Source organism: Rhinoraja longicauda, chromosome 24, assembly GCF_053455715.1.
Source record: "Rhinoraja longicauda isolate Sanriku21f chromosome 24, sRhiLon1.1, whole genome shotgun sequence".
Classification (NCBI taxonomy): Eukaryota; Metazoa; Chordata; class Chondrichthyes; order Rajiformes; family Arhynchobatidae; genus Rhinoraja; species Rhinoraja longicauda.
Genome location: NC_135976.1, coordinates 15,830,189 through 15,851,233, shown reverse-complemented (window position 1 = coordinate 15,851,233; position 21,045 = coordinate 15,830,189). Strand labels below are relative to the sequence as shown.

At 42.5% G+C, this 21,045-nt stretch overlaps 1 protein-coding gene across 1 annotated transcript in view; it reads right to left on the bottom strand.

The window, feature by feature from the left end:
• Positions 1-4,077: 4,077 nt before the first annotated feature.
• Positions 4,078-21,045, bottom strand: part of LOC144605438 (suppressor of cytokine signaling 2-like) — a 28,043-nt gene continuing 11,075 nt past the window's right edge. The window contains exon 2 of the mRNA XM_078420699.1: positions 4,078-16,270. Coding sequence (XP_078276825.1) covers positions 15,798-16,270 — 473 coding nt within the window. The 3' untranslated portion in view covers positions 4,078-15,797. The remainder of the gene's footprint in view (positions 16,271-21,045) is intronic.

The window sequence follows — 21,045 nt, the reverse complement described above, 5'->3', positions numbered from 1 at the left end:
CGAGGGAAGATGGAGCCCCGAAGGCCGGGGCGTGGAGGAGGAGGGAGCCGCTGGCAGCGAGAGAGGCGGAGAGTGGGCCAGTAGGGGAGGTACAGGATTGCCTCCAGCATCTTCAAGGGCGGCTGCAGGAGGGGCCCCTGGGACACAGAGACGGTTGGCAGAAGAGAGGGACATAGGGTCAGCCGTGTTGGTGTGGACCAGGCCGCCAGTGTGGAGCCGATCAGTACCGGGCCCGGCCAGCGGACGCGGAGGCTTACCTGGATCAGGGCACATCAGGACTTCCAACACATGGACTTTGCACTTTGGACTGTTTGTGTTTTCTGTGGGGTTTTTGTGTGCAGTTGTGGCTGTACAAAAGACGTTCACTGTATTGTGCCTATGTGACAATAAAGAACCATTGAATATCATTGAACCATTGCTCTCTAAAGCCACAAACTGACCTGAGACCCCCCTCCCCTCCTTTCTCTCCCCCAACCCCCCTCCACTGAGCCCTGACTGATCTTGCACCTATCTCTCTCCTTCCCTCCCCCTACATTCCTAAACAATTCACACCTTGTCATTCCTCTAGCTTCACAATTCGCAGCTCTCTCATCCTTTTGTCTCACACCTTGTGTGTGTTCATTTCTGGCCTTTGTCCAACTGTCTGCCTATAAAAAAGGGCACAATGGCGCAGCGGTAGAGTTGCTGCCTAACAGCGCCAGAGTCCCGAGTTTGATCCTGACTACGGGTGCTGTCTGCACAGAGTTTGTACGTTCTCCCTGTGACTGCGTGGGTTTTATCCGGGAGCTCTGCTTTCCTCCCATATTCCAAAGTCGTGCAGGTTTGTAGATTAATTGGCTTCTGTAACTTGTCCCTAGTGTGTTGGATAGAACTCGTGCATGGGTGATTGTTGGGCGGCACGGAACTGGTAGCCTGAAGGGCCTCCTGATGTTACGCTGTTCCTCCCCCCCATCCTCCCCAAGCCTCACCTCCCTCCTTGCCTGTGTTCATAAAGATTGTTCAAAGGTCTCCAAAAAGATAGATAGTAGCTCAGGACTGCTCTTTAGTTGTTGATAGGATGGCTCAGTTGCGTGATAACAGCTGGGAAGAAACTGTCCCTGAATCCGGAGATGTGTGATTTCACACTTCGGTGTGCATTAGCTTGCTATACTCTTAATGGGTGAAGAAATCACATAATAGCCCTACTTTACAACAGTGACCATTCACTGGGGCTATGGGATGAGAAGAGAGGCTTGTCACATGCACACATTTGGGGTAATTTTCAAGATTTCATCTTGTTAAATAAAGTCTTGTTCGATGTAGATTCAATGAGTCAATAGACTCGTTAGCACCACACACAGAAGAAGTTACAATGGATATCACAGATAATCAAAGTCAAAGTTTGAGACAAGAAGAGGTCATCAAAGTCATCTTGCATCAAAGATGACCTCCAATACTCCATTCCTTCAGGGCAATTCATTCTTGAAAGCAACCCGGGTCAAAGGTCAGGCTGCGTCTAATTTTCCACTCAGTGGGGAAGCTTACTGGAAATCATCACAAAATAATAATTTGACTCTTTTAAAGTTATGATTAAATATGCACAGAAACATGGAACGGCAATCTAGAGCTGGAACTGGTTTAGAGTTTAGTGCTTAGAGTTGCAGATTGGAAACAGGCTCTTTGGCCCACCGAGTCCGTGCTGACCAACGATCCCTATACACTAGCCCCATTATACACACTAGGGACAATTTACAATGTTTATCGAGACAATTAACCTACAAACCTGTATGGATTTGAAGTGTGGGAGGAATCTGGAACACCCAGAGAAAACCAACGCGGTCACGGGGGGAACGTACAAACTCCATACAGGCAGCACCCGAAGTCAGGATCAAACCCGGGTTTGGTGCGCTGGAGGTCAGCAACTCTACCGCTACGCCACTGTGCCGCCCCGTGGTTCTAGAGGAATGTGAGCTAAACAGAATAATTCAGCAAATAAATCTAACAATACTTGGAGATATGTGCTTTCTTGAAAAATCTAATTTGATTTGGCAGCTCATGTATACCTTGAACTCATGTAAAACATTAAGTAAAACATAATGTCCTTGGCTACGACGTTATGTTTTGTAAAGGTTCTGGTGCAGACTGATGGGCAGGAAGCTAATAAGTAACTCATCGGAATCTAGAGTCATTGAGTCATACGGCATGGAAACAGGCCTTGTTCCAACTTGCTTATGCCAACCAAGATGCCACATCTACACCTGCTTGCGCTTGGCCCATTTACCTCCACACCTTTTCTGTCCATGTACCTTGTCCAAATGCCTTGTAACTCTTGTTATACCACCTACCTCATCTACCTTGATTAGTCTGGGTGTCAGGGGTTATGGGGAGAAGGCGGGAGAATGGGGTTGAGAGGGAAAAACAGATCAGCCACGATTGAATGGTGGAGTAGATCTGATGGGCCAAATGGCCTAATTCTGCTCCCTCTATCGTTCCATACACCTACCACCCTCTGGGTGGAAAAGGTTGCCCCTCAGGTGCCAATTTAATCTTTGTCCTCTCACCTCAAACCGATGTTCTCTGGTTCTTGATTCCCCTACTCATGGTAAAAGACTGTGCTTTTACCTTATCCGTCCCGTCTCCCCACCCCTCCACCCCCCCATGAATTTATGCGTGTATAAATGTGGTGAATTCCAGGTAGTTACATGAAATGAAGGCGATATTAAGAGGGATGATAAATTAGTGTGTCATGAGGCAGCACCCTTGTCTGGTTCTTGTCCCATGTTCAACGTGCACACATTTTAGGACCGGTCATTTCAGGTTATTCTCATACAATCTGAGTGGGGCTTGAATAATTATTTGGCTTGACCAAGACATTTGAAAGTTTATTTATAAAACCGGTAAAGGGCAGCATGTCTACAGAATGAGAAAGGCAACACGCCGAGCTCCAAGTGCCCTGCCTCTTAGGGCGTCACAGCTGGCAGTGGCACTGCCTCACAGCGCCAAAGACCCGGGTTCAATCCTGACCTCAGTCTGTGTGTGGAGTTTGTACGCTCTCCCCGTGACCACGTGGGTTTCCTCCGGGTGCTCCAGTTTCCACCCATATCCGAAAGCTGTGCGAGTTTGCAGGTTAATTGGCCTCTGTAAATTGCCCCTGGTGCAAAGGGAGTGGATGAGAAAGTGCAATAACATGGAGCTAGTGTGAACGGATGATCGATGGTCGGCGTGGACTCAGTGGGCCCAAGGGCCTGTCGCCATGCTGTATCTCTAAACTAAACTAAACCTAGAAATCATGTCTTGCCTGAATCTACTGCATTGCTCATCGTCCTTGAGATTTGTCAGTTCATTCTCTGCTAAGATCTGCCAGATGGAGACGATTTACATTTGATCTTCAGCTTTTTGGTTTGCTTCATTCCCCTGGTGTGATCACTTGTTTGATCTTGTCCAAGTAATTACCCACAAATTGATGCCAATTATTCTGAGAACTAAACACAAAGCACTGTTGAAAAGTTATCGGAGATTAATTAAGGCGTACTCCCCATCAAGTCTACTCTGCCATTCAATCATGGTTGATATATCTTTCCCTCTCAACCCCATTCTCCTGCCGTCTCACCATAATCTTTGACACTTTTATTCATGAAGGATTTGTCAATCGGCGCTTTAAAAATACCCAATGACTTGGCCTCCACTGCCGTCTGTGGCAATGAGCTCTACAAATTCACCACCCCCTGGCTGAAGAAATTCCTCCTTGCTAAAAGTACATCCTTTTTTTCCCTGAGGCTGTGCCCTCTGGTTCTAGACTCTCCCACTAGTGGAAAATCCACTCTATCCAGGCCTTTCACTGATCAGTAAATTTCAATGAGGCCCCCCTCGTCTTTTAAACTCCTGCCAGCACAGGCCCAGTGTCATCAAAAGCTCATCACATGTTAACCCAATTATCCCCGGGATTACTCTCGTAAACCTCCTCTGGACCCTTTCCAATGCCAGCACATCCTTCCTCAGATTAACAATAAAAGGAGCTATCCACATCACTGAACCCAGCAACCATTTTATTTAATCAGACACACTACATGCACACACACAAAATGAAAAGATTCAGCAGTATTTTATTTGAGAGTGAATGAAAACAAGTCTCACAAATTCCAAAGACATGGTGTAAATATCAGTGAATAAAATTTACAGTGCCTGCTGTTCCAGCAATGTAACAAACAGGGCTGTCAATTAAATATAATACAGATATCAATACATACAGGCCAACCAGAATTAAATTTCTAGTCAACTGGCCAAGAAGCTTATTTTTATACAGGTTTGCATACTGGATCTATCAACATTAACACAGTAACGGTGTTAGTCTCAAAACACTTTTATACACATTTAATATTTCTTTTTCTTTCATCTAAAAGCACATGGTTTCAAACAGTCCAGCGTTTGGTTGTTGGTAAATTGGGATATTAATACTGGACTGAAGACTTAAAAAATCATAAAGTTCAGCAAAACATTGTAAAGAAAATCTATTTATCACAATCTATTATCCATGAAGATTTATAAAGTGCAGCCTGCCATATGACTATTTTAAAATCTTTTACACATTCTCGTTGCACATCCCAAACCAATTATGTATCAGCTAGATTTTGAATATGCCCCAAAATTTCACTACCTTTTTGCATTTCCGCAAAGACAATACATAAATGCACCATTAACTGGTGATAATCTTTATCCAATGCACAGATTTTGACTGAAAGATTAGTTTTCCCAACAATACAATTGATCTGTTGGCCAGTCTCGCTGACTCTCTGCCAGTCACCAAATACTCAGTTACTGTGTGATTTTAAAAAAACAACACAGTTCTCGATGTAAATAAGACCAATTGTAAAACATAAACCAGAGACATTACGCCATCAGTCACCATGTCCAAAATTTTCAACATAATCATTATTTCAGGAACAATATAAAAATATAAAATAAAGAACTAGATGTGTTCCGGTATCTTACTGTAAACAGAATCCTTTATATTTTACTTTGTGCTTTTATTGGACATGCTGCTAATAAGGTGGGGAGTCCAAAAGACATTTGCATATAAACATTATCTACACTCCCATTTCTCAGAAATGGCTGTACCAATGCTAACTGGAGCAGGGATTAAAAATTCTGTTGAAGTAATTCCAAAACGCCAGGAATTTAAAAGGAACACCCTTTCGTAGAGCAGTTAATAATCCCTCTCTCGATTGTTTATTAAAAACTGCTTTACAAAGATTGAATTGAATTATACAGTTAATAACATCATCTATCGTGGGAATAAACAGACTTAATTCTTCCTCTTCAGAATCGATTGAAAGGTGGAATCGATGGAAACAGGCCCCTCGGTCCACGCCGACCATCGATCCCACGTTCACACTAGTTCCTTGTCATCCCACTTTTGCATCCTAAAGGGCAATTTACCTACAAACCCACACGTTTTTTTTTTTAGGGTGTGGGAGGAAGCTGGAGCACCTGGAGAAAACACACAAACGTGTAAACTCCACACAGACAGCACCCGAGGTCAGGATCGAACTGGGCTCTCTGAGCTGTGGGACAGCAGCTCTACCAGCTGCACCACTGTGCTGCCCAAACTTGAGTAATTTGAACCATTTACACTGCCTCTTGAAGCAGCCATATTAAGCAATAACGTTCAACAGTGATTTTGGAAAAAAAACATTCTAAAGACATTTTTAAAGGCAGTTTGGATATTTGTCAGAAAAAAATATTAATAGTTGAATAGTGACCATTGTCGATTTAATGATAGTTTTGCAGGTACAATAATATTTGTCAGGAATCAGGAGGGAGTTACATGTTAATAACCAAAAATGGTTCAGCACCACAAAGTTGTTAAGATATTAAACACAAAAGACTTACTTTTGCGTGTGCACCATTTTCATAACTTGGCTATTTCCCAGCAGTTGATAAAAAGGCTGCTGATAGTCACACTGAGATAGTATAGTGCTCTAGAGTGCTTAGACTCCTCCTGAGAAAACAGATCTGTTCACATGAACAAGACCTCCAGTATTCAAGACAACCGGTCAGAAGATTTGTACAGGATAAATTCAGCTCAGAAAAATCCCACAGTTCACAAGACTGGAAGTCAGTAAAATGGAAGCAAGGTGGACTGTGTGGATAGTTGTAGCAAATCTATTTGCATTACCCAGCTCCTGTTATTTTCATAATTATTAATATCAGTTCAATTTTAAAACAAGTCAGGAATACAAAATGGTACCAAATAATTACACATGGTCCAGAGTATTTTGAACGAATACACAATTAGCAAACTCAGTCAATCTTTTACTATTATTAATCTTGTCTATGCAGGTCTCATTTCCAAAATATTTGCTGCTTTTTATTTCTTAAAAATAATAAAAGCAGCTTCAGACATTACGACCACTCTGTCTACTTCCTCACACGATGTGTAATTGATAGATGCATGGCATCAAAAAGGTGGTACAATTCCTGTTTCACACACAGGTGAACTCTTGACATAAAACGTGATAAGCACAAGAGATTTCTCGTACATAACTCAAAGATGAATTCAAAATCCTTACACAAATAATATCAACCACATCAAAAATTATAGAGACCCCTTTAGTGGGCCGAATCTCTGTCCAAGTAATAGAAAAATTGCAAACAAATGGAACAACACCACACAATCCTTTTCTCATTGAGGGAGCGACATTCAGTCGGTAACAGGCCCTTCAGCCCAACTTGTCCATGCTGACCATGATGCCCCTTTCAGCTCATCCCATTTGCCCGCATTTGGCCAATATCCCTTTAAACCTTTCCTATCCATGTACCTGTCCCAAGTGTCTTTTAAATGCAGTTATTGTACCTGCCTCAACTACCTCCTCCCCATATACATACCACCCTCTGAGTGAAAACATTGCCCTTCAGGTTCCTATGAAATCTTTCTCCCCTTCTCAGTTTCATGAAAAAAAAGGGTAAAGTTATTACACAGGGAGTTCCTCATGACTTTCCTCTCATGAAGTTTGATGCTGGGTTGTCCAAATAAGATGGAGATGAATGGAAACTTCTGTAATTGTCTACCCTAAAAAGCTGAAATCACTCAACGTTCGAGGCCGGGACAGACACATTTAGTTTAGAGATACAGCGTGGAAACAGGACAGTCACCCCACCGAGTCCATGCCGACCAACAATCACCCCATACTCTAGTTCTATCCTACACTCTAGGGACAATTTACAGAAGCCAATTAACCTACAAACCTGCACGTCTTTGGAGTGTGGGTGGAAACCAGATCATCCAGAGAAATCCCATGCGTGCACAGGCAGAGCGTACAAACTCCGTACAGACAGCTCCCGTGGGCAGGATCGAACCTGGGCCTCTGGCGCTGGAGGGCAGCAACTCAACCGCCGTGCCACCGTGCCGCCCATTTGTGGCGTAAAGTAGTGAGAAGAGTCATGGGAAACAGGCAGCGAACAAGCTGAGCCCACCCAAGATCAGATCTGTCGTGATTGTATTGAATGGTGGAACAACCTTGAAGGACCACCTATCCTGGTCCTATTTTACTTTTCCATGTTCTTTGTAAATAATAACTGTAAAAGCGCAACAAATAAAACGCAGACATTAACACTCTAGACATGTTTCTCTCTACAGCAATGCATCTGAACGCTTCCTATTTTGGGATGCAGTCTAGTGGTACAATTAAAAATGGTCTAAAACAGTAGCAAAATGTTAAACTGAATGCTTTCTAAAATCTGCACCTGCACAATTGGTGTAGAATGATTAACTATTAACGTTTCTGGCAGGCACTAAACATTGAGTGGAAGAAAGGAGTGCAGAGGCTGGTTTACGCCAAAGATAGACACAAAATGCTGGAGTAACTCGGCGTGTAAGACAGCATCTCTGGAGCCAAGGAGCTTTTTGTTCAAGTCATTTAGGTGACGTTTCAGGTAGAGTCTTGATGAAGGGTCTCGACCAGGAAAGATTACCTATTCCCTTTCTCCAGAGATGCTGCTTGACCCGCTGAGTTACTAGACTTTGGGGCATTTGCAATGCTATCCAAATTCTGCTTTGGTCTTTTTATAATCGTAGCTAGGTTGGAATTCTGAAGTCAACGTTCAGAATTCCACTTAACAGACACACGCTTTTGCTTCCATTGTGATTGCACCAAAATGAAATACTCTGCATAGTTACCTCACACTTGGCAAATTTAATTTATTGACATTAAAATGGGGTTTAGGCACACAGACCCAGTTACTGGTGGACCAGACTCAGAAGGCAAGCTCATGATTATAAAAAAACAAAATGGGAGAGGCCAAAATATATTCTTTTTGTTTAAGTCATTTAGATTTAGTCAGAGAGTGGTGAACCAGTGAAATTCTTTGCCACACAAGGCTGTGGAGGACAAGTCAACGGATATTTTTAAGGCAGAGATACATAAATTCTCGTTAGTACGGGTGTCAGGGGTTATGGGAAGAAGGCAGGACAATAGGGTTAGGAGGGAGAGATAGATCAGCCATTCTGCTCCTGTTACTGATGACCTTATTTGTACTGGTTAGAAGTAGGCTTCATTGTGGTATTGTTGCTGAATTTCAGCAGGGATCTCAAATAAGGAATTAATTATCAACTCAAAGAGAACACAAGGAAAGGATGTCTTTGTTAGGACACGATGTGGGGGGAAAAAAACCCACTAACTGAACCCATGCATGGTTGGCAGTAATTGAGCACATCATAAGATTATCATTCAAGACTGCAAGGTTCCTGAAACACTGTTCCAATTAAAAAATATATCAATACTTTAAGATGATCCATTGCAAAGGTAGAGGATGAAAAAAAGAAATCAGCTTTCTTAAGGAGCCTGTTAATTATCCATTATTTTCATAATTACAGAATAAATTTTACATATCACCCTCATCTTATCATCTTTACTAAAGCCAATTAACCTACAAACCTGAGCGTCTTTAGAGCATGGGAGGAAACCAGAGCACCCAGAGAAAACCCACGCGATCACAGGGAGAACGTACAAACTCTGTATAGACAAGACCCGAAGTCAAGATCAAACCAGAGTCTCTGGCGCTGCAAGGCAGCAACTCTACCACTGTGCTCAAACGTTATGTTCATCCTTTTTCAATTTAAAAAGAGTAATAATCAACAATTCTGAGCAATTTTTAATAAAAATGTAGATGATTTAATTTGAGATGTTAAATATTGTTCGCAGTCAAATATTGCAAATTTTACTTGATGAATTTTGGAGTTTTTTCCTTATTTTTTGCAGAGAGGGTAAACATTGGCTTCATTTGTGGCTCCAAACACAAAATACCATTGAAGGTGGAGCACAATTTCCAATATGCACAGTGATCTAACGTGGGTGGGATTAGTTGATGTACTAAATACCCACAGTTCCCATTTTAATCAGCCAAACATTTTAATTCCATTAAGGTGGTGAAGGCTAAGCATGCGTCTTTAGACCAAGCAACTGCAGAATTAGACCAAGCAATCTATTTTCAGAAATCGAATCCAACGTGGATGAAATGCAGAATACAAAATTTCACATAATTCAGACTAAAAATACAACTAAAAGGAGACAGTTTGTTACATCAGAATTGTCTTTGTAACTGCCTAAAACAAAAATCAGGCATGCTACAATATAAATCCAATTATTAATATTGCTGTTATTTTATTTTAATTGCTTGTTGCTTTTTCAAAAATTGCTTTTAATTTTTCAAATCCAGGAACCAATTATTTACTAGAGGAAAGAAAACTCATTAAACTCAAAGTACATGCAGGTATTTAAAAAGACACAAAGTGTTGGAGTAACTTAGCAGATCAGGCAGCATCTCTGGAGAACAAGGATGGGTGATGTTTTGGGTCAGGACCCTTCTTCAGTCAGGACCCTTCTTCATACTGATGTCTGAAATAAAATGATGTATAAAATCGTGAGAGGAATAGATCGGGTAGAGGCACAGAGTCTCTTGCCCAGAGTTGGGGAATCGAGAACCAGAGGACATAGGTTTATGGTGAGGGGGCAAAGATTTAATAGGAATCCCAGGGGTAACTTTTTCACACAAAGGATGGTGGGTGTATGGAACGAGCTGCCAGACGAGGTAGATGAGGCAGGGACAATTGCAATGTTTAAGAAACAATTAGACAGGTACATGGATAAGACTGGCTCAGAGGGATATGGGCCAAATGCATGCAGATGGGACTAGTGTAGAGAGACATGCTGGTCGTTGTGGGCAAGTTGGGCCGAGGGGGCTGCTACTACACTGTATGATTCTGTGTATTAAATATAACCAACATATTCAGCTATGGCTGGTACCACCATTATCAGGTACAGCTGGGGAACTTACATTGGTCACCATGTAAAATAATAAAACATTTGGTTGCACTATTTTCTAGTTCTCCTACCCATGTCTGCAAAATACCCATACTTTTTTTAAAATATCTAATTTTCTCTACATTATTCACAGGAATTTTGTTTTTAATTCAAGGATCATCACTTCCAATCGTTAAACAGAAAGAATCAATTTGGCCAAGAATGGTGTCAAATCCCAGCATAAACATGGAACATTTTTCTCCAAATTCTGGCCCTCAAAGACAAATGCTCGCTTTTATTTGAAAAATGGGATATGAAAAAATGGGATATGAAAAAAATAGGTTTGTGGTCCATGGCAAATACGTTGGATTCAATGGAGAAAAAACAGGTTGCCTTTCCAATACTGCACAATTCGTATAATTATTTCAGCCATTTGCACTGTCTGGAAATGCTTGTAATAACCTCAACCCGAAATGAAAGGCAAAACGCCTCTTGTACAGTGTGTTCTTGCTTAGAAAAACAAAATAGCTCCAGTGGAAGAAATATGAACAAGACGTTGGGTATCTGGCAACATTTTCTTTGAAAGTTTTGTAATATATTTGAGTAGTTATTGGAATCACACATCGTAAATCCTTTAAAACCAAGAATGAAGTACCAGTCTGTGTTTAAACAAAGATTTAACGTTTAGTTTAGAGATACAGCGTGGAAACAGGCCCTTCGGCCCACCGTGTCCGCGCCGACCAGCGATTCCCAATTACTAGCACTATCCTACACACTGGGGACAATGAAAAATGTTACCAAGCCAATTAACTGACAAACCCACAAGTCTTTGCAATGTGGTAGGAAACCGGAAGACCTGGGGAAAACCAACAGGTTTGTACAGACAGCACCCACAGACCGGATCGAACCTGGGTCTCTGGCGCTGTAAGACAGCAACTCTTCTGTTGCGCCACCGTGCTGCCTTCCAAGTTAACAAAAGATCTGAACTAGCTTTAAACACGAGATATAGTAATTAACTCCAGCAACAAACACAGAGTAGGGTGAAAGAAAATGGAGTACTTCCAATTTGCAGCCATTGTGAATTAGTGATTGGAAACGTGTTGTCATATGGTGTTCTGCACCCAAACAATAATTGGCCATCGTGAACCATCATGACCTTTACATGGGTCCAGATTTTGCTGGGATTTGTTGACATTTCCTGCCAGTGTATCTATCACCGTGATCTGCCACAGGGCTCAGCAATGGAACAACAAGCTGCTGCAATTGTCCAGCAGTTAAAATAGGGAATCTGGTCCAGATTAGTTCTGGTGTACGTTCACTGTCCCATTCAGTCAAGTGAAGATTACGTGGCTATGGAGTAAAAGGGGAGAAAGGTAAATTGCTATTTAATTATGTTTTTCTTCTGGGATATTTTAAAATTTATTACACTGTCAGAGGCATTAGGAAACATTTTTAAAAAGAACCAACTTGGCAGATACCAAATCCGGTGTGCGACTTTGCGGTCTGTGAACAGTTTCTCCACAGTCTTGGTGGGGCTTGTTTTAGTTCAACCATGCCGCCAGGATACAGATAACATGCAGTGTCTTGCCAATGGAGCCCAGGAAGCTTCCAAAAAACAATTTATTTCCACACACGTCCAAGCTCAATGCTAGACATCGGGCAACTGAGGGTCAAGGGTATTTGTTGGAACCACAAGCACCAAAACCTGGACAATTCATTGCCAAAATACACTGTGAAAGCACGCTATTGTATATATAGAGCAACCTTTAGACTTTACAGTGTTTTGTGATTCAGTTTAGTGTAGTTTAGAGATACAGTGCGGAATCAGGCCCTACGACCCACTGAGTCCGCACCAATCAGCGATCACCGTACACGAACACTATCCTACACACTAGGGACAATTTATAATTTTACAGAAGCCAATTAACCTGCAAACCTGCATGTCTCTGGAGTGTGGGAGGAAACCGGAGCACCGTAAAAACCCCACGTGGTCACTATTAACAACTCTATCTCAACATCTCTACTTGTGGCCAAATTATTGAAGTGGGGGTGGGGTCAGGAAGAGTTGCAGGAAGCATTTATCAGGACTCGTACCAAACACTTGAAGCTCCAGCTAGCTATGTCAATTTATCTATGTCAACTAGCTACGCCAGTCGGTCTGAAGACAAGTCCCGACCTGAAATGTTGCCCATTCATGTTACTCCAGAGATGGTGCCTGACCTGCTGAGTTACTCCGGAACATTATGTCCTATTTTGTAAACCAGCATCTGCAGTTCCTCGTTACTACAAATATATTTCAAATGTTTTTATGGTGCTTGCCTCAACTACCTCCTCCAACAGCTCGTTCCATATTCCTACTACCCTGTGTGTGGAAAACGTTGTCCCACAAGTTCCTATTAAATCTTTCCCATCTCATCTTAAAGCACCTCATCTCAAAAGTACTCAGTCATTTTGGATATCTGGAAAGACCAGTACATGCACTCCAGACACTGCAGCATACAAAGACAGACAAACATCTGGCAATATCTTTGATTATTAGATTCCACTAGGAAGTCACCGTATCAGCCTACACATGATCCATATCCCTCTATTCTCAGGTGCCTTTCCAAAAGTCTCTCAAATGCCACTATTGGATCTCATATTTCATGGTATAATTAACATCATAACTACTTAAGATAACAAAAAAAAATTAAACGGAAACAAACATCTTAAAAAATCCCCTTTCAACTTTGACTCCCGAGCAACAAGCTTGGAATCCAAACTAAAAGCAATTGGGTCTTGGATTTGACTAATGAGTTCCCAACTGATTTTTGTAGTGATCCCATTTAATTTTTTTAAATTTATCTCATGCAGTTAGAATTGTCATTATCCAATGAAATGTGAAATATGTTTGTGGCGTTTAAGAGACTTTTGGATAGGCACATGGATTTGCAGGGAATGGAAGGATATGGATCATGTGCACGCAGATAAGAGTTGATCTTGGCATCATGTTCAGCACAGACATTGTGGGCTGAAGGGCCTGCTCCTGTGATGTACTATACTGTATTGATCTCTGTTCTATTAACTCCACACTTTGTTAATATTTCCTTCAGTTTTGATAATTGGTAAATATGTTTGTACATCAGGGACGTTTTTGAACTTGAATTGCTTCGTGACATTTAGGTTGCCAATTGAAAACCAATTGAGGATTGTTTGGGGGCCATTTTACTTCTGAGACGTCACGGTTGGATTAGCAAGTGTAAATGCCCAGTGAAATTAGCCCAGTATTCCTGCTCAGTTAAGTGCCACCATTTTGGAACCATTATGATCTCACTGTTCTATACATAAAACAGATTTCCTGTATTTCATTCTCAAAAGCAAATCATTCATACAGAATCATGATTTGGGATAAGACAAAGTACGGTATTGATTGAAAATATCCTATTGCAAAACCTATCTGAGGTAGGTATAGTGTGTTTATGGAAGCTTAACCTTTGAACGTCAGTGATAGTAAGGACCAGTTGGTCTGGTTGGGAGATACAGCATGGTTCCTCTAACAGCTCGTTCCATATACCCACCATCCTCTGTGTGGAAAAAGTTGCCCCTCAAGTTCCTAATAAATCTTTCCCATCTCATCTTAAAGCACCTCACCTCAATAGCACTCAGCTATCTGGAAAATCCAGTACGTGCACTCCAGACACACAATATCTTTAATTGCTAGATTCCACTTGAAAGATTTCGACCCACCAAATCTGCGCTGGCCATTGATCACCTGTTCACACTATTTCTATGTTGTCCCACTTTACATCCACTCCCTACACACAAGGGGGCAATTTTCAGAGGCTAATTAACCTGCAAACCTTGCACGTCTTTGGGATGCAAGAGGAAACGAGAGCACCCAGAGGAAAGCCCACGCAGTCACATGGAGAACGTGCAAACCCTACGCAGACAGGATCGAAGCAGAGGTCAGGATCCAACCCGGGTCTCTGGCGCTGAGGCAGCAGTTCTACCAGCTGCGCCACTGTGCCGCCCTATAAATCCTAAAGTGGGTCACGGCATACTGTGGCTATCTATAGCACACATTCATAGCTCACAACAAGCTTTACAGCCTCAGTGGCTTTTCCTTGTTCCAAGGGCTATTAGGAGTCAGCAATGCAAAGTAGCTGCTGCTTTCTTCATTCAGAGAAACCAGTGCTGACTCTATTGCATCTCATATCATTCAATATTATCTGGACAACACGTTTCTTAGTTACCTACATATTTAAAAAATAATTACCTTTTGCGCTCAATTCTTTTAAGTTCTCATTTTAAAGATGCAGCATGGAAACAGGCCCTTCGGCCCACCGAGTCCACGCCGACCATCGACCGCCTGTTCACACTAGTTCTGTGTTATCCCACTTTCCCGTCCACTCCCTACACACACGGGGGCAATTTCATACAGGGCCAATCATCCTAAAAACATCTTTGGGATGCGGGAGGAAACCGGAGCACCCGGAGGAAACACCCATGGTCGCAAGGGGAACGTGCAAACGCCACGCAGACAACACCCGAGGTCAGGATCGATCCTGGGCCTCTGGCGCGGTGAGGTACCAGCTCTACCCGCTGCGCGCTGTGCCACGCTTGTGGCTCATTGTTTAAAGAATGTCATGTACGTATCAGCACAGATAATCTGTAATATTTTATCCTATTATGGAAGGTTTGAGGTTTCGTGTTGCCGCTTGGCTTGCCTTTTTACCCTTTATCTCAAGCTTCTGTCAGTGTCAGGTACTCTACTGGTACAAGTTAGCCCAACTCACAATAGGAAGCCGATAAGAAATGCCGATTTCTTCTTCCAACTCCCACACCGCCCTGGAATGGATCACGAGCCAGCTTCCTGGAAGAGTTTAGTTTGCTTCGCAACTAGAAAGACACTACTAATGTGCATCGAGGGTGAATGTCCAGAGTTTAACCCGTGTTGGGGTTTATAAGACTCCTGGGATCACCGGCAATGAGTCCCGCCATCAAGTCCAACAGTTCCACTTATTCCAGCAACCCATTTTGGCAATTGAGCTGAAACAAAACATTTGAGAGCCCTACTCATATTTAGTGTCGACCATCCCGCCAACCCATCCTCCTGACCCTGCACAGAACGTCACCTCCTCCCATCCCTTCCCAAGTGAGGCAGGCACAAGGAATATCAGGTGCCGATCTGTTACCTTATGTAACACATTTCAGGAGTTCAAGCTACAAGCAGTATATTGTGCACCATGAAAAAGCTGCAACAGAAATACAGAATAAAAAAATCAAATACTTGCCAGAAACCTCAGAAAACTAAAACAATTACATTTAACCAAGAAACTGCAAAAAAAAGTTTTTTTGATTAATTGGAACCAAATATAAAAAAGTTAGTTAGTTTGTATCCATTGATCGCACGGTGTATTATTCTGCTTCTTCCTTACATAAAACAGTTGATCATCTCCTCAGTGTACGAATCTCTCAACCACTTCACTCATTCGCTCCCCCATCCACCTGTTTGGAATGATTTACGATTGGTTGACTTGCTTATAAGTGGAATGGGTATTCTACTAAATATTCCTTCAATCTCGTGGGTAGAGGAAGTTCTTGGATTGTCTTGGTACTTTTGTTGATTATAATCCGACAAAGGTGTTGAAGTGATGGCGTCGCGACGTATAGAGGTTTGGTCAACTTCAGATGGATGACTGTATCTTTAGTCACTGGTGCGATGGACTGGTCATGTGCATTGTGAGTGCCCTTAGACACAGAGACATAGTGCTGGACGAGATCGACCACATCGTCAAAGTTCTTCAGCTTTGGTTTTGCCAACACCACCGAATCGAAGCCAAACTTTCCCTCGTTGTACTCAATGCGAAGATGGGCAGGTCCTGAGCTTGTTTTGACAGAAAGTGTGAGGAGATATTGCGGGTTAGAGCTGTCCCTGATCAGAAACGTGCCTTCGGTGGTCTGATTCAGGATCTGGCGTGCTTCAATGGATGTGAGTGCTCCCCAGTACCAACCTGAATGGAGAGAGGAGGAAGAAACAGAGCCAGTCACAAATTTTTAGTTTTGATTAAAGATACAGTGTGGAAACAGGCCCTTCGGCACACTGAGTCCACGCCGACCAGTGATCGATCACCCCATACACTAGTTCTATCCTACACACTTTTGGGCAGCATGGTGGTGCAGCGGTAGAGTTGCTGCCTTTCAGCCACAGAGACCCGGGTTCAATCCTCACTACGGGTACTGTCTGTACGGAGTTTGTACATTCTCCCCGTGTCCTGCGTGGGTTTGCTCCAGGTGCTCCAGTTTCCTCCCACACTACAAAGACATGGTCCACGTGGTCACAGGGAGAATGTGCAAACTCCGTACAGACAGCACCTTTAGTCAGGATCAAACTCGTGTCTCTGGCGTTGCAAGGCAGCAACTTTACCACTGACCTTTTATTGGTAACATTGTGCCAGAAAACAGCAAATAATTCAAATATGCAGTCTCTTGTTCATTCACCAATTTTTAAACTTCCTCATTAACAAAAAAAAAACTTTCACTGATACAAAATAACCAGTTGACTGAAATGACCACAAAAAGAATTCTCCTAAAGAAAAGCCCATCAGCTCCATTTATTTAGGAATTTTTCTGAAACATTTATTCCAGTTTCAGAAAATAGACTGAAACTTTAGTGAAAGTTTTCACCAAGGTTGAAGATTTAAAAACTTTAGACTTTCCAGATGTTTCCAGCGAGGAAACGGGCCCTTCGACCCACCGAGTCCGCGCACACCAGCTATCCCCATGCACGAGCTCTATCCAACACATCCAGAACTCCGCTGCCCGTCTACTCACCCACTCCCCGATCCGTGACCATATCACCCCCGTCCTTTACAAGCTCCACTGGCTCCCCATCCCCCAGAGAATCCAGTACAAAATCCTCCTCATGACATACAAAGCCTTCCATAACCTGGCCCCATCCTACCTGACTGACCTCCTCCACAGACACACTCCCACCCGTACCCTCCGCTCTGCTGCTGCTAACCTCCTGTCCCCCCCCATCCGGACCAAACTCAGATCCTGGGGGGACAGGGCTTTCTCCATCGCTGCTCCCACACTCTGGAACTCACTACCCCAAACCGTCAGAGACTCCCCCTCAGTCAACACATTCAAAACATCACTGAAGTCTCATCTGTTCAGCACTGCCTTCAATCACTGACCGTTACCTCACCTTCTTTTTCCTTTTCTCTTCGTTTACTCATTTATCTATTTATTTTCTTTTATGTTTTAGTAAACCTTGTAAAGCGTCTTTGAGTGTTAGAAAAGCGCTATATAAATGTAATGCATTATTATTATTATTATTATTACACACATTAGGGACAATTTATAATTTTACCGAAGCCAATGATCCTACAAACCGGTGTGTCTTCGGAGTGTGGGAGGAAACTGGGGGTCCCGGAGAAAACCCAGGCAATCACAGGGAGAACGTACAAACTCCATACAGACAGCACCCATAGCCAGGATTGAACCAGTGTCTCTGGCGCTGTAAGGCAGCAACTCTACTACTACGCCACTGTGACATCCCGAATAGAGCCTGGAAACAGGCCCTTCGGCCCACCGAGTCCGTGCTGGCCAGTGATCCCCCCCCCGTACACGAGCACTATCCTACACACACCAGGGACAATTTACAAGTCTAAACCTTAAACCTGTTCCTGAAACTTTTATTCTTCAACTCTGTTATCACTCTGGTTCCTTACTTTCCCAACAGATATTGTAACCCTCCTACGGACGTGAATGCGAAGAGCCAAAACAGTCTGTGTTTCATAACTCTCTGCAGGAAGGAATCTACACTGGGCACTTTCTGCACAGATTCAATTAACCTTTGTTCCTTTACTCAATCCCTCATTCCATTAAACAAACAATTCACATGCATCTTCTTCAGAGTTGTAGATTCAGAGACATAAAACATGGGGCTACTTTTGTTTTTACAAAAGCATGGTACATATATGGAACGAGCTGCCGGTGGATATAGTCAAGGCAGGCACTATCACAACATTTAAAAATAATTTGGACAAGTACATGGATAGGACAGGCTTAGAGAGATATGGGCCAAATGCAGGCAGGTAGAACTGGTGTAGATGGGCATGTTGGTCAATATGGGCAAGTTGGACCAAAGGGCCTGATTTCATGTTGTATGACTATGACCTGCTAAGTTATTTAAGTACTCTCTTTCTTCTACCGAAGAACTTGCAACTTCACAACCCACATTCAAATCATACGAAGCCAAAAACATTCAATAACTACAACACAAGAATGACATCAGGCTAAAATGTCAAGGTTTAGCTGGACAATTACTCCATTCACACATTGTTGCAGCTGCATCAAGTTCTTGCAGCTGTTTATGTAAATAAAACAAAACACAAACACATCCATTAATAAATGGCAACCATGTGTAATCTCCATGGAATCTGTGCAGGAAGTGGGAAGTTGTGCAACATTAATGTGAGCTTCAGAGACACAAGCTGGACAAATGATTGCAACTGGAGCATTTGCAATGTGGCCTCTGAATTTCCTGAGCATTTGCAACATTTAGTGCGCTCAATGCCCACCTTTGGTGGACATTCCCCTCCTCCTTCCCAGATCTCCCTCTATCTTCCTGTTTCCACCTATATCCTTCCTTTGTCCCGCCCCCCCTGACATCAGTCTGAAGAAGGGTCTCGACCCGAAACGTCACCCATTCCTTCTCTCCCGAGATGCTGCCTGACCTGCTGAGTTACTCCAGCATTTTGTGAATAAGCCCACCTTTACATTACAGTCCAAAGCCCATGGATGGAAACAATGTGTAGAAAGGAACAGCAGATGTTGGTATACACCGAAGATAGACATAAAGCACTGGAGTAACTCAGCGGGTCAGGCACCATCCCCGGAGAAAAAGGATGGGTGACGTTTCGGATCAGGACTCTTTTTCGATGACTCTTGCCAAACGTTGCCACCAATTGGGGCAACATGTCTGCCATAACAGAGTTTTTGTTTGCCCATACTCCAACCTCATAGCAGTAAACAACAACATTCTCCATCCAAGCACAACCAAGACTAGATGTAGAAATAAAGAATCGCGGATGCTGGTTAATACCGAAGATAGACGCAAAGTGCTGGAGTAACTCAGTGCGTCAGGCAGCATCTCTGGAGAACATGGATAGACCAATAAATACGTAAATCAACTGTTGATTTCACAATAGGTTTATGATCGTTTACCTGTTGGAAGATGTACAAATTATCAATATCAAAAAGTTAACCATGGACAAATTGAAATCCAAGTCAAGTTCCCCAATTGACTGATTCAACTCGCATAGAAACAAAGATCTACAGATGCTGGTTTATAACAAAGATGGACCTGAAACGTCACCCATCCTTTTCCTCCAGAAATGCTGCCTGACCCACTGGGTTACTTCAGCACTTTGTGTCTATTTCAACAGACACTATCTGGATGCCAAGTTGTCAATATAATTTGCACCATGCCCCACAAGAAATCAGTCATCCTAACCCCCCCCACCTCCGCCCCCAAAAAGTTTCACATATTAGAACAAACTGTCTTTGAAAAGCAACCAAATAAAAATCTCCACAACAGAATCACAATGATTATCTTTAGCACATTTTACACAGCCAAATAGCTAATTTTTCCTTCCCCAAGCAAATGTCATCCAAACCAAATATAGTACGTCAACTCAAATTTCAGCAGAGGTCAGTACAACCCTAGAAACTCCCTGGTCTGATATATAGATCTTAGACAAGCAGTGTTATTTGTCCAAAGAAGGGTCTCGACCCAAAACATCACTCATCCTTTTTCTCCAGAGATGCTGCCTGACCCTTTGAGTTACTCCAGCACTCAGTGTCCATCTTTGGTATAAACCAGCATCTCCTGTTCTTTTTTATTACATTGAAAAAAAAACGACCATTTTTCATTTTACAAAATGACACAAAACTCTGGAGTAATTCAAATGATAAGGCAGCATCTCTGGATGGGTGACATTTCAGGCCTATCTTTGATATAAACCAGCATCTGCAGCTCTTTGTTTCTATTCTAGTGTATTTGTTGAACTAGTTAATTGCGGAACTTGACTAGGATTTAAATTTGTCCATGGTTAACTTTTCGATATTGATAATTTGTACTTTTATCAACAGGTGAGGAGGTATAAGATCATAAACCTTCTATTATGAAATCAACTATTGATTTATGAATTTATTGGTCTATTTGGTGCTCAGGATCAATGTTATGTTTGATCACAGATATCACCAATCTTTGGAACAAAATGTTAATATTACTCAAAATGATTTCCACTTTTATTATATTAAAAAATCAAAGTGCTTTTTTACAGCAGCTCAAAAATCAAAAACACACTTTTAGTATTTAGTATCCATTGACCAGGTGCACTTCACACTGCCTCGGCAAGGTCACCAGCAGAAGGTCACCATCACTTCCTCTTCTTCTCCCATCAGGCAAGAGGTACAGAAAGGTAAAGGAATACCCCAGAGAAGGGTCTCGACCCGAAACGTCACCCGTTCCTACTCTCCAGACAGATGCTGCCTGTTACTCCAGCATTTTGTGTCTACCACTAGATTCAGGGCAGTTTCTTCCCTGCTGTTATCAGGCAACTGAACCATCCTATCACTAATTAGAAAGCAGTCCTAACCTACCATCCATCTTATTGGAGACCCTCAGACCATCTTTAATCGAACATTACCTTGTACTAAATGTTATTCCCCATACCATGTATCCAAACACTGGACGCCTCGATTGTAACCATTGATA